This window comes from Crinia signifera, chromosome 19 (assembly GCF_055691185.1).
Source record: "Crinia signifera chromosome 19, ASM5569118v1, whole genome shotgun sequence".
Taxonomy (NCBI): Eukaryota; Metazoa; Chordata; class Amphibia; order Anura; family Myobatrachidae; genus Crinia; species Crinia signifera.
Genome location: NC_139226.1, coordinates 85,390,802 through 85,405,925, shown reverse-complemented (window position 1 = coordinate 85,405,925; position 15,124 = coordinate 85,390,802). Strand labels below are relative to the sequence as shown.

At 44.8% G+C, this 15,124-nt stretch overlaps 2 protein-coding genes across 10 annotated transcripts in view; one reads left to right on the top strand and one right to left on the bottom strand.

Moving 5' to 3' along the window:
- KCNJ5 (potassium inwardly rectifying channel subfamily J member 5) overlaps positions 1–15,124 on the bottom strand; it is a 104,885-nt gene that overhangs the window by 63,936 nt on the left and 25,825 nt on the right. The gene's annotated exons all lie outside the window — the stretch shown is intronic.
- KCNJ1 (potassium inwardly rectifying channel subfamily J member 1) lies at positions 5,488–6,615 on the top strand. Its single transcript, XM_083161743.1, has one exon. It carries the CDS (start codon positions 5,488–5,490, stop codon positions 6,613–6,615), a length of 1,128 nt encoding a protein of 375 aa, XP_083017869.1.

Here is a 15,124-nt window from a genome sequence, read left to right as displayed (position 1 = left end):
TTTCCTGGTCTCCTGTGCATCCTACCATCAGTGACTTTGATCTCATCTGTTTGTCCTTCCCAGGCAAGGGGTCAGATATTACTCATCCTAAGAACTGCCCCTTATTTTTTACAATTGCCCCTGTAGTGTTTGTTTGATCACTTCTACCATTTTTAGTCATTTATCCTATTATTTTCTTAAAACAGCCAAGAGGATATGTTGACAGTCAATAATTTAACCATAAATGTTTAATTTTTACTAGGATGACACAAGCAAAAGGTCAACATAAGTATTTCACAATTTATTTTTTTGCTTTTGAACTACGATTGGGAACGGTTAAGTGTGCAGAACTAATTAGGGGTCCACGTCTACATCGGCACAAAACGAAAGTTTGAAAAAGTACTTTTTCATGTGTCGACCTGTTGTCTATGTCAACCTGTTACACTTCTACTTTTTTCGACCAATTGATTGTGGACAGTGTCTAGGTGGACAATCAATAGGTCTACCATGATCCATACCGGGCCAGAGAACATTGTATAACAGCCCCATAAATCAGGCCGCCACTAGAAATGTTGGGGACCGGGACTGACCTACAGTCCGGGCCCCCAGGGGCACATCGCCATATATTTGGCCGTATATGTTTTACGGCCAGTGGTCAGGTCATGTTGGGGGTAATGTACTATATCTGTATAGGGTGTAATTTATGTACAGTATTATGGCCAGTGGTCAGGTTATGTTGGTAGTGTAATGTCCTATGTCTGTATAGGGTGTAATAGATGTATTATGGCCAGTGGTCAGGACATGTTGGGGGTGTACTGCCCTATGTCTGCAGGGCCGCCACTAGAAATGTTGGGGCCCGGGACTGACCTACTGTCCGGGCCCCCAGGGGCACAGCGCCATATGTCCGGCCACCGCCCACGCACCCAGCCTCCCCCTACGATTACTTACCATCACTCGCGTCGCGGCATCGACCTCCGGCTCCTTCAGTCTCCATGGACAGGTCCGGAGCGCACACTGCACAGTGCATCCTGCAGAGCGCTGAGCCCCTCTGTGTCCTAGACTCGGCGCTCTGCAGGCTGCACTGTGTATTGATTATGGGGGAAAGGGGAGGGGATGTATCTGCACTGGCTGGTGCTATAGCGCTCATATAGGCCCCAAACGAGACAATCCAAATCCGTTACTCTCAGTGGGGGGTGCAGCCAAACACACTAATAAATACGAAATAAATGGACAGAGAAAAAAGTCTTTCTTTGTTGGCGCACAGAGAAAAATAAGAGAATGATGTGATGTATTATAAAATATATTGTTTTATTTGGTAGAATTAAAAACTGTCAAATATGTGAAATAGCGGTGTTACAAAACACACAAATATTTCACATATTTGACAGTTTTTAATTATACCAAATGAAACATCACATCATGCTCTTATTTTTCTCTGTGCGCCAACAAAGAAAGACATTATTCTCTGTCCATTTTTTTTTTGCAATGTGTCTTGCGCATGCATGGCCACCGGGTGGGGGAGGCTGTGTGTGGGTGCGGGGTCTGTGGGCAGCTGCCTGGGCCCCTCCGGAGGTACCCCCTGTTGGCGGCCCTGCCATAAACAATATTTTGTAATCTGTAACAAAAATCCATTGAGGCTTTTTACAGTAAATGGTTAAGGTTACCAAACGGAGCGAGGATTTGACCTTTAATCTAGTATTGCGGAGCCTGTAAACATTTTACACTCCACGTAACACGTTATATAACACCACTATGCACTTAAGTGTCACTCTTAAATCTTTACATGAGATCATCTTTTTCAATAAAGAGGTTTATAAATGTTATAACCAGAGTATTGTTTCAGATTCAGAGCAACAGACATAATCTGTGAAATCAATTAATGATTCAGAAGGATGTTTTTTTCTAATCAGATTTTCTTAATTAGTGGCTTTAAAAGTTTATGTATTGGATAAGTTAACATTAGCCAGAGATAGAGGTGAGTAAGTAGCTTACTTTACAAGCATTAGTTATGAGTAGTACATTGGTGTCAGCTGCTCCACACACACACACACACACACACACACACACACACACACACACACACACACACACACACACAGAGTCAGCACTGGAGAGCTGCAATCACCCGTGGCACGTGATCACACAGCCTCTGCATAGGAATGGCATTTGCCATCTTGTATAGAAGTGTCAGTAAACAAGAGTTTTCACTTGATACATTCATTTACTTTCCTTAATAGTGTATAATGCCCCTTTCTCACTGCAGATCTTAAACGGTAAATTGCCGTTTTTTTCCCATTTCTAAACGTGTAGTGGGAAAGCGCCAGTGTTGATTTACCGGTTAAAGTTAACCGGTATTTCAACCCGTTTGAAACGTTTAAAACACTGCTTTTTAAAGTCGGTATTTCTGCAATGAGAATGGCTCTGAAACTGTATTTAAGATCCTACACTAGTCTTCCCCCTCCTCTGGTACCTGTCCTGCCCCCCTCCCCCCCGTACCTGCCAGATGGTACCCTCGCCTCCCCCCCCTGCCCTGGTACCTGGTACCCCCCTCTGCAGCTGGTACCTTGCATCCGGGCAGCATGGTAGGCAGCGGGCATTCAAGGGCTCCTAGTCGGCAGGTCCCAGACTGATTGCTGAAAGCATCATGCAGGAGGAGGCTGGTGCACAAACAGTGGGGGCACTGGGGATCCGGGCAGCGTGTCCGTGCTCAGGAGGAGGACGCGGAGGAAGGTCCATTAGGAGATTGTCATTTCATCGGCGGGGTCCCTGCCGCGAATGGGAAATAGCGGAGCAGTTCATTAAATATATGCATATTTAATTAGCGACTCATTAGATATGCACATATGTAATTTTCGGGCCCGCTATTTCCCATTCGCCAGCCGCCATCCCCCGCCACCTGCATCTGCGAAAGGGGACATGCGCACACAAGATGCACGCGCGCACGCGTCCCCTTCCGACGGCTTCCCCCGGGTCCCTGCTGGTGGTCACCCGAGGTCCACGCGCGTCTCAGTCAGATGGAGAGCCGGGCTGCTGGCGGATCGCCAGCGGTGACGTTCTGGCGATTCGCCAGCTAGAGGGAGCCCGGCTCTATCTGTATATGCTGGATTAACCTTGTGTGTGTGTGTGTGAGTGGTACATACGCTCGTCTCTCAGAGCTGACTACATCTTCGGATTCACCCCAGCCTGCGCCAAAAGCATTTTTTTGGGGGAGGCTGTCTTTGACGCCCGTTTACAGTACAGCTATATATATATATATATATGAAAATCTAGAATATAACCATTCAGAAATATAAGCAAATCGTCAGACTTACAGCCAGGTTTTATTTGTAGCGGTCACAAAGACGAATGCCTGAGAATTATAATTGGATGACTGCTTTCACTCATTGTAAAACAATTACAAGCGCAGGGAGCACAGTAACAATTAATCATTTTATTCCTTTACTACATCATTTACTTGTTTTATCTCTTTATCTGAAGGCACACAGATGTTCACAAAGATAAAACAAATACAAAGAACTATGCAAGGCAAAGGATCCCATTGCTCATAGGTCATACAGAGGGATTAATTGAAATTTTAGTACGGATGGTATAATGCATTTACAGTTTCTTATATAGCACAACATATTCCGTTGCGATTTACAATTGGAAACAACGGTTAGCATTACTGCCTAACATCACTGAGGTCATGGGTTCGATTCCCACTATGGCTCTGAAGGCCCCCCATACACTGTGCGATTTGGGCCCGTTTCCACACGATTCAGATGGATCGGGCAGTGAAATCAGCCCAAATCGTATGTGCAGACGTCCCATCCAACCAGATGCGCGGTCCTGTGCGCATTGGGTCGGGAGGTCGGACGGGCTGCACATAAGATTTGGTAAATCTTATGTGCAGCCTGGAGGCAGGCAGGGGACGCGGCGTATAGGAGGCAGGGGGCGCACTGACCTGGGCGGTGATCACCGCAAGCAGAGAGCCGGACAGGGGAGGCAGTGGTCCCTCTGGGTGGCGATACCCTATAGAAGCCTATGGTCTTCTATCGCCGCCCGCGCGCCCCCCTCCCGTCCTCCTTTGATCTCCTGACATCCGGCTGCAGGGGGGAGGAGGAGACGCAGGGGGACACTGGCAGCCGCCGGGATGTGACGGAGACCCCCACAGACCACATCACAGGTATCGCGGGGGTATCAGTCACCGCAACCCGATGCTAGCCGCATATGTTAGTACATATGCAGCAGCATCGCGGCGGCTGTCAGGCGAAGGGCGGGGATGTATATTAATACATCCCGCCCTATGTGAGGTATTCACTTAATTGCTTCACCGGGTGCCTATCCGGCACAAGTCACGACCAGTCAGGGATTTTGTTTTAACTGCCTCAGGTAGACAAAGCAATCTTCACGATAAGTAGGATACCAAGTAAATACATAATCTGTGATACAATGCGAAAAATTGCAAAAAAAACACCTGTTTTTCACTCCTGATGTTTCACTCATGTAATTGGATAACTCTCTTGGGGGCCCATTTATGAAGGATTGCATTTACAATGCAATCTGGGCAGAATAATACCGGCCAGGATCGCATTGTAAAATGTGATCCTATCACCTGAATGTATCAACCCCCCAGGCGCAGGGACAGGGCTTCCGAGAAGAGCCCATCCCTCCGATGTGCTGAGCCGCAAGGTCTGCACATGCCCCAGCGGCAGTGCGATCTGCAGCCCATAGGCCATCTCATAATGGTAGTAGCCCAGGGATGCGAAGAGCTGCTGCCCGATGTTGATACATAGGGCAGCTTTGTATCCCCCATAGAAACCTATGGGGGGATGCGGCCGGAGGCGGTGGTGCAGGAGGGATCGCAGCAGGGATTGTAGATTCCTGCTGCGGTCCATCCAGATGCATTTGGGAGATACCTAATATTTGCAGCTAACCCCAAATATTGATTGATAAATGCAGCCCATAGAGGTCTACAACTGTACACTGTTTATTCCCTGAGATATAGGTGAGGATTAGTCCTAGTTTTGTACCCATAAAGCTGGGAGGCTTATTACGTAAAAATCAGACTGGCTGTGTAGATCACAACGGAAGTTTTCCACTGTAAAAATTAAGCGACAAAGAGTAGCAAGAAAAAGCATGCAACATTAACTTGGTTAATAATTCACTTTTTAGCAATAAAAAAAGCTGTAGTTTTCAGTTTATCGGATTCATCCATCACTTTTATTGCAACTTCGATACATTCCCACTGTTAGAGTAAAATGTCAATCTACTTGAGGTACAGGCCAAGGAAGGGTGTTCTATAGAAGATCTGCAGGATTTAGGTTGCCTGTCAACAGGTCAAACACCATATGGTCGACAGGAATAAAGGGTCAATAGATGTTAAGATCTTTTTGGTCATTTTGAGTCATCAGAGATCAGCAAATAAAACTCACGACAACCTTTTGCTTGTGTCCACCTTTGTCCATGTTGAAATATTTATTCAATATTCTATATTCCTTCACTTTTAGGTAGTGTTTCCAAGCCAGAATGTTATCCTACCTACGGAAGAAGCTCAACATACCACTGCCAGAATACCCACGCCGACGAGCAAGACTGGTGTCCAAGGATGGAAGATGCAACATTGAGTTTGGGAACGTGGAAGAGAAATCCAGGATAGCCTTCTTGTCAGATATATGGACCACTGTTCTGGACTTAAAATGGAGGTACAAGATGACCGTTTTCATTACAGCTTTTCTGGGGAGCTGGTTTCTGTTTGGCTTGCTGTGGTATGCCGTTGCCTACTTGCATAAGGACCTCCCCGAGTTTAACCCCTCTATTAACCACACACCATGTGTGGAAAATATCAATGGTTTGACCTCTTCCTTCCTCTTCTCTCTGGAAACTCAAGTGACTATTGGCTATGGGTTCCGCTGTGTTACAGAGCAATGTGGAACAGCAATATTCCTACTTATAATTCAATCCATTCTGGGGGTTATCATCAATGCCTTCATGTGTGGTGCTATCCTGGCCAAGATCTCAAGGCCAAAGAAAAGGGGCAAAACCATAACCTTCAGCAAAAATGCCGTCATTAGCAAGAGAGGGGGAAAGCTTTGTTTGCTGATTCGAGTAGCGAACCTACGGAAGACCTTGCTGATAGGCAGCCATATTTACGGGAAGTTGCTGAAGACCACAGTAACGCCAGAAGGTGAGACTATCATTTTGGACCAAATAAGCATTGAATTCCTAGTGGATGAAGGAAATGAGAATCTCTTTATTGTTTCTCCACTGACAATCTATCATATAATTAATAAGAACAGTCCCTTCTTTGAGATGTCGGCTGAGACGCTGCTTCAGCATGATTTCGAACTGGTGGTTTTCTTAGATGGGACAGTTGAGGCCACAAGTGCTACTTGCCAGGTCCGTTCATCCTACATCCCTGAGGAAGTGCTATGGGGATACAGATTTGCACCGATTGTGTCAAAAACCAACGAAGGGAAATATAGAGTGGACTTCAGTAACTTTAGCAAGACCTATGAGGTGGAAACCCCACATTGTGCCTTTTGCCTCTATAATGAAAGGGATGCTAAAGTAAAACTGAAGAGGGGCTATGACAACCCAGCCTTTGTTGCCATAGATATTTCAGAGACCGTGGACACAAACGAGACGAAAATGTAGACAAGAAAATGTGCAAAGGAGATAACAGAGGTTTAAAATGGACTATGAACAAAAACACCATCACTTCTACCTCTGCCAAGTCACAGAACTTGCAGTCATGTCCTGTAGATCTGATGTGGGCTCATCTCCATGGAAGCAGAAGTCTGTTCATTGCCCAGCATCTTTACAGTATTCAACTTTATCTTGGAAATCCTTTTCACCAGAGATTATACTGTGATTTCCCATTCCCCATCAGATTTTTCAACACTACTTATTCCAGGATCTGGAGAATAGGTCAACAGTCAATAGGGTCGACCATAAATGATCGACATGCACTAGGCGGACATTGAAAAAAGGTCAACACAAGCTATACGTTGACACATGAAAAAGTCAACATGATTTTCCCCCCAATTTTTTTTTTTTTTACTTTTTTTTATGTTTTACAATCCAACTGGTCTACAAATGTCTCGGTGTATGTGGGAGTCAGATCATAAACAAGCCAAACAGCATCATTCCACAAAAGGGGCAGACGATTTCAGTTGTGTAGTGATTAGACAAAATGAAATCTACATATTTTATTTTTAAATCAGTATGACTATGGGACCAATTGTTGCTCCATCACATCCATACAGTTCAGTATACTGATGTTTGGTGGGATTGTGTGAAAACTTGGAATGGGGAGATTGCAATACTGAATAGAATTTCCTAGCACTGTATACTTCTATAACCAGTGGAGGCACCAGAGGAGGGGCTGCAGCACAGTCCAAAATTCAAATAGGGGAACCACACCCACTGCCATTGAGTCAGTTTGGAATGGTAGTTGGTGGCAGAGGGTGTGGCTCCCATATTTTAATTTTAAACTGTGCTGCAGCCCCACCCCTGGAGCTGCCACTATGAATTTAGCTTGCGCTATGGACCACATAAAGACTTTGAGGGGGTATTCAATGTGAGGGTCACTACAGTTGAGCTTGCTTGACCACCGTGACCCAGTCCCGTTCTCGGTTCAGCTTGACCGAGAACATGCAGGCGGGATTCAATGTCCCGCATGCCGGGGAGCGAGAAGGGGGCGTGGCCGCAAGTCGCGGCCGGGAAGAGGCGAGCTGCAGCCGGCAGCTCGTCACTTCCCGGCCGTTCTCTGCAGAATGAGCCCGACGGCTTGTGATGTCGGGCTCGTTCTGCCGAGATACCCTGCTCAATGCTGTCGGGGAAGACAGCATTGAATAGGGCCTGGTGGGCATCTCCCCGGTGATTGAATATCCCCCTTTGAGTTGGCTCATTGCTGGAAATCCAGACAAGAAAAATTTAATGGAAAAAAAGTGTATATAATATCAATTAGAGTGCAGGCAGCAGCCACGTTATCAAATGCAATCAGCTAATTACACTTTGAAGATCAAAAGGAGTTCTGTATGATAGTGATAAATGCATAGGGTTCCTTGAGAAGAGATATGAAGATAATCTTGCATGGGAAGCCTTTTTGAAGTTTAGAGAACAGAGCATTTACCATGGATGCTATAAAAATGAACTAATACAGCAGCCAAATGTATAAACATAAGAGATAAATAGATATAGTGCACATTTTAGAACTTCTTTATAGGAGACTGGCTGGGACCAGTCACGTACTAAGCTACTTGCACACCTATGATATCATTAAAAGTAATAGTGATTAGGAAAAGAGCACAATGAAGAAGATATGATAGAGATGCACTAGATCTATCGCAATTTAGCCTGAATATAGTACTGGATATATTTTTATACATATCATTTTCTAACAATAACTATAAAATATTTTAAATTGGGAGGGTTTTTTTATTTGTTTTGGAGGTAGACAGCATACTGTTACACTAGCAACAGACAGAAGTAGTCTGTATCATCATTATCTAGTGGATTAACGGTCATTACAGTTTACTGTCTTTTAAAGATATATATATATATATATATATATATATATATACACACATATATATATTATATTGCTTTTAAGCATATTTATTGTGTATATACTTTATAATGGTTTGCACTGATTTCATAGGGCAGTATTCAATGAGAAAAGTTCTCCGTGTTTTGTGGAGAACTTGTGCTTTGTTCGCCTTGGATGGAGCATTTTGCTCTCCAAAAGCGAGCTACCCTATTCAATGTGAAATGTTCTCCGTCTTTTTAAGTGATTTTCTCCGTCTCTCTCCGTGTAGCAATTCTCCATCTTTTGATGGAGAGCTGGAATGTGAACTTTTGAACGTAAAGTTTTGTTTTTTAAATTTTGGTGTAAAAAAATCAGGTTTTTTTTCCTGTGAAGGTGCATGTTATTTTTAATCATGTGCTTATAGCACATGAATATATATTTAATTTTAAAAAAAAATATTTTTTTACATTTTTTTTTTTTTTTTTTTTTTTTTTACACAGTGCAGCCAGCAGGGGGCCCGAGCGCTCGAGCCGCTCATTAGATATTCATATATTCACTGCAGCCGAACGTAACTATGCACGAACGGTGCAGTGAATACTGGGTCCCCCGCTGGCTATAGGGGGGTGCAGCCTGGGTCCTGGAGAGCCCCCCTCCCCTCCACAGTCCTCTGGAGCAGCCAGGGAGACTTTAATCTCTCTGGCTGCTTCCGGCTCCCTGAAAGCTCCCTGCTCCCTGCAGGGGTTAAGACTCGCCGCGAGTGGCGGCGAGTCTTAACCACATTGAATAGAGGGAGCAGGAGTGGCAGCGAGCCCTCCGGAACACGGAGAGTGCATGGAGAGCTAAATAAAACGCTCTCCATGCACGGAGAACTTTTTCATTGAATACTGCCCATAGACACTGCTTTTTTAGTGTTCTAAGTGAAAACAGCAGTGCGGTTTTATCGGAGATGAAGAAGAAGAATGGACTGTCTGAATCACGGGGTCCTGGCAAAGTCACAAACACAGTGACATCACCTGACGTGGGCCAGCGCCCAAAGAGGAAAGGACTGTGCTGAAATCACCCTATAGGCAGAAGACAAGGATTCAAAGGAAGGGGAAATTTCCCTGCATAAAAGCCTACACAATTATCACTTTCTTGTACACTGCTAATAAGATCTTTTAGGTCTGTACCATGGTGTACTAATAAATACTACAAATCTCTCCTTCTGTCAATGTCAGTGCAATGCATAAGCCCACAAGTACTATAGATGCCAAAAGTTTTCGCCTACTGTCACAGAGTGATTACATTAATCTCACACTTTTTAATGGAAGAGTTGCAAAAAGCAGGATTTCAAGAGGCGGGGTTTCCAATGCAGTCCAAAATCTCCCACTATGCAGAACATTGGAGAAAGAGCGAGAGTCTGGGGGAGCGATAGGAGAACCTGGTAACTACCCTGGACATTAATGTACACACTGGTATTTTTATACACTGGATACTGTATGGAATACAGTATTAATGTTGGACACCATAGATGGTCTATAGAATAGTTTGTATCAAACATATTTATAGAATTTATTTATTAACAGTTTCTTATATAGCACACACACACACACACACACACACACACACACACACATATTCGGCAGCGCTTTACAGAGAGAATATTTGAACATTCACATCAGTCCCTGCCCCAGTGGAACTTACCATCTATATTCCCTACCACATGTGTACACACACACACACACACACACACCTGGAGATTCTACCAGTATATTTTTGGATTGTGGGATGATACCGGAGTACACAGAGGAAACCCACGCAAGTATAGGGAGAGTAAACAAACTCTGCACAGTTAGGACCACAGTGGGAATAAAAACCATGACCTCAGCGCTGTGAGGCAGCAATGCTAACCATACACCATCCGTACTGCCCTACTGCCCCACAAACCTATAAATAAGCGGCTGGGAAACAGTTACACATACCATTATAAATACACTAAACTTATTAGAACCAATACTGAACTTTCTAAGCGCACAGTCTTCCACCTCATGGTAAGGCTCCTGTCTCTTCTTCCAGGTATCTGCTCTCTGGCTCAGTGCACTGATTGAGGACTCAGATCTACACACAGCAAACTTGGTAGAAGAAGAAACTGGTACACTAGGCATGTGCAGCAGCTCCACCTCTGTCCCTTATGGTGTGTACACACGGTGAGATGTGCCTTGAGCTGCGATCCCCGATATGATCAGACCGGATCGGATCGCAAGGCACATCCGATTTGCATACAATCTTGACTATATAGTGAAGATCTGCACTATATAGTCAAGGCAGCCAAGACTTTCTGGCTTGCGATACGTGAACGCGCATCGGGATCGCAAGGGTTAAAACGCTTGCGATCTGCATCCGATGCCGACTATATCGTCAACATCGGAAGGCAAATTGTACCGTGTGTACACACTATTACACTGCATGACGTGGGGGCAGCTCTAGTAATCATATTATATACCATTGCTACTGTTGTCATAAGTAGAGCCACTTGCCAAGAGGAGGGGGGTTTCTGGGCAACTGGAGAATCTACATTTGCCTATGAACATCCAAAGGATTTACTTCTGCAAATAATTAACATTAAACCGAATTCTGATAGGAAAACAGTAATGTTCTCTAAGGTATGTGCTCGAAGTGAAAGCCCATGCTCACCGGGCCTAAGGTCTTATTCTGGTTCATTCGCAGCTGCTGCTCATTCGCACAGGGGCCAATGTTTTGCTTAGGGGTGCTGGGTTAGTGCATAAGCATATGTGTACGCCCTGCGTTTCATGGGCGTTCCCATTAAAACGCTGGATGTACATATGCTAACGTGGTCGTGACGCATGTGCAGGGGCGGACAGCTGACATAGATGGCTATCAGCTGCCCGTCCAATTCCCTGCATTTCTTCGCTCATAGGCACGAGAGGTCTGGGCCACCCTTACATATGCGTGCGCCTTTGCTATCATTCGATGGTCGTCGGCCATCGAAAATTGGGGGAAGTTAGCACTGGCATGTGATTGGATGTTTATGTAAAACATCCATTTGCAAGCGAATTTGGCATGAAAATGTGTGGTGCAGGCTAACCATTGGTAAGGTGGAGTTAGGGTCATTCCAAGGGTGCGTGCACGCGTCCGAGTGAAAGAACCAGAATAAGGCACTAATTCATACCTGATCATTGGAAAATGTTGTCTTAAATTGGGCAAAACTATGCTGCACTGCAGGTGGGGCAGATGTAAAATGCGCAGAGAGATTAAGATGTTGGTAAATTATTTTGTTTCCATGCAGGGTAAATACTGGTTGCTTTATTCTTATGGTGTGTACACACTTGTACAATGTGCATGCGATTTTGTCTGTATAGTCAAAATCTCATCAGGGTCTCATGCAGATCACATGGGTTTTAACCCTTGCGCTCCCGATGCGCGCTCCCGTATCACAGCCAGAAAGTGGCCATAGACTATATAGTGCAGATCTGCACTATATAGTCAAAATTGTATGCAGATCGCATGCGCCGTGCGATGCGATCAGATCGCATTGCAAGCCAAAATCGATAGTGTGTACACACACCTAAATGTAACTCTGCACACGTTACATCTGCTCCTCCTGCAGTGCAGCATGGATTTGCCCATTTTTGGGAACAAGTTTGTCCTGCTATCAGGCCTGATTTAGGCCCACCATGTAAGGCTTTGTGTAAAAAGGACCATTTAAAAGTATACGGTGTATGTGCAGGATGCAGGTACCACGCATGTACAATAATTACTTCTTATCATCTCCATACTGGGAAAGTTGGAGTGATAAGGTGCAGTGATCGGTTCCCTGTCCTGTTTCCCATACTGCACATGCTATTACAAAAGGTATGTGTCACATCATACAGCGTTTGCTTTAATAAATTTAAAATAAGTAAATAAATAACGCCGTAAGCCTACCGCATCAGTTTTAGCAATTCAGCAGCCCCTGACACTAATAAAAAGGGAGCACATATCATGGCCTTCTTTGTGGTTTGCTGGCTTATAAGCATGCTGCGCTCGCCATGCTTCGGGCTCGGTTCACTATTCTACTTTCCCTTCGCAGCCCTAGTGGATGGTAGGGCATGTAATACCGCCTGTCAGCACATGTCGGTAAAAACAACAACAACAACATGTCGACCTTTTTGACCCAATGTATGTCGACCTTAATAGTGTCGACCAAACGACCGTATAGAACCTGCTAGAAGTAAGGTACACACATTTACTACATTAACAGACTACTATTTTTCAACAAAGTCCCAGGTCCCATTTGCCTTGGACCAATGTGATAAAGAAAATAAATTATTCTAGAAAAATACTCCGCTCTTCAACAATCTGTGTTCAGGATTTGGGAACAAAACAAAAAAACACACACACACACACACCAATTTGCACATTGCTAGAAGTATGCTGCACCGCAGGTGGGGCAGATGTATAATGTGATTTAGAGATGGTCTAGTAGTGGATTCTATATTACAGTGTATAAAGAAAGCTGCCCAGCATTTGTGGACTACATGCAAATGTAGTATTTACCCTGCATCCAAAGACATTAAAAAGGTGTCTGCACCCTGTGCATTGAAACATGGATGTTTTTGGGGCGCCTTAATTTATTGGTCACCAACCATGGCTAGTCAATTACTGCCCCTTTGGGTGAACATGCCCAGTGTGTGTGCATAGTAGCACCGGGTACAGCATTGCAAAGTGGCTAAATCTGTTTAAAGTCCCGGTTTGGACGCTCAAACCCACGTCTTATCCTATCCTGATACTAAGCATGCTTCTATATAAATATACATTAGTGCAAGGACAACTGCATGAACTCCCACCCCAAACCGGCATTTTACCAGGTTTAATCAAGTCCAGGAAGTTCCTGACGATGAGAAACACCAGCAGCTAATATTAGACAGCAGAAAGTGTGCAGCTGATTACTGCGAGTGTGAGAGACGGACGCTTGAGGTTACGGTCCTGCCATTTCCCCAATTAGACACTAAGGCCTGATGTGAAGGGACGTGTTATCAGTAGACACCAGACCAGCAAAGACAGTGACAGAGGCTATTTTAGGTGGTGTGTTGGCACCCGGGAGCTCCGGAACAGTACACAGAGGAGAGATGCACTCCATCCCTCTGTTAGGGCACATGGGTTAGCCATTAAAGTTCACAGCATGTGGACAAATTAATTAAAGTTCCTAGCTGAGACTGGTTTCGCCAGCCAGGAGATAATGTTCTCCATCCAGAGGAAAGAATAAAACCCAAACAGCCAGTACAAGAGAACATACTCTGTATGCACATGGAAAGAATGTGACTTTCCCCCGGGGATGGGAGCTGAATAAACAATGCCTGTAACTGCCCCTATATACACAGGGCTAAGCACGTAGCAATCCAATGTCACCTACTTTAGGCCACTTTTCTCTCCACTGCTTGGGATGGTTGCCCTCTAGGGTTGACAGCCGCCTATCTCATGGGGCCTTGTCTGTAGACTTGTCCCTTGCTCCGATGTGATCCTAACCCAACAACGAGTGGGTTCTAAAAACCGAAGTCTTTATGGGATACTGGGAAAAGTCTTAAAGCTGCCCATACACGGCCCGATGCCGGGCTGTGCGTTCCTTGCTTTGAGGTGCGTGCTCCCGCGGCACCTCATCGCACAGTACAAAAAGTATGTGCTTGCACATACTTTTGTACTTAGTTCTCGTCACATTGCATCGCATTGCATGCACAACGCATGCACATGCAATGCAATGTGATGTGATCTGTGCTATTTAAGCCCACAACGCACGCCCGTATCGGGCCGTGTATGGGCAGCTTAAGACCTTGGGTATTAAAGGGTATCCGCAGGAGACAGGCACATATAAAACTTTGAACTGGGTGTACTGGCTTCTCCCCTCTAAATCCCCACCCACTAACTAGTTAAGGAAAAACTGTGCCTGAAGGAGGATGAAACAGGAGAGAAGGATATGTAGGTATCAATATGTTAACCAACATATGTGCAAACAAGTGGTGAGATTTTTACCAACACACCGTTAATACAACAATCAAACAACCAAAAAGGCCACCGTAGTGGAACCAGATGGACTACTCAACGGAGTAATCAACTGCAGTAAGACCCCGCACTGAGGCGGGCACCCAGTATTCCATAAAGACTTTGTGAAAAGGAATTACTGGTAGGTATTAAATTCCTATTTTCACTATCATCTTTATGGGATACTGGGAAATGTCATAAGACCTTGGGGAAGTCCCAAAACTTCCAGAGGGGGCGGGAATGTGCGGAGACTGCTGCAGTATCGCCCGTCCAAACTGGGTATCCTCTTTGGCCAGGGCGTCAAACTTGTAAAACTTTACAAATGTATGCTGCCCCGACCAGGCAGCAGCTCTACAAAGCTGCAAGGCTGGTAGGCGTTTGATAGGTCAACAGAAGCAAAAGGTCGACATGACAATGGTGGACACATAAAGAGGTCGACATGATTCATCTTCATTTAAAAGAAAAAACGTTCGGACAAAGCACAGGAAGCCATACGATGGGATGTGGTACACTAATTTGGGGTCCATGTGATGAAATCTACAAATGAACACCAAAAACCATGTAGAAAAATGTCAACTTTTTGCCTGTGTCAACATTGTCAGCTATTTGGTGTCGACC

What these genes read in the sequence shown, in the direction of transcription:
- KCNJ1 (XM_083161743.1), top strand. Translation starts at nt 5,488, where the DNA reads ATGTTATCCTACCTACGGAAGAAGCTCAACATACCACTGCCAGAATAC.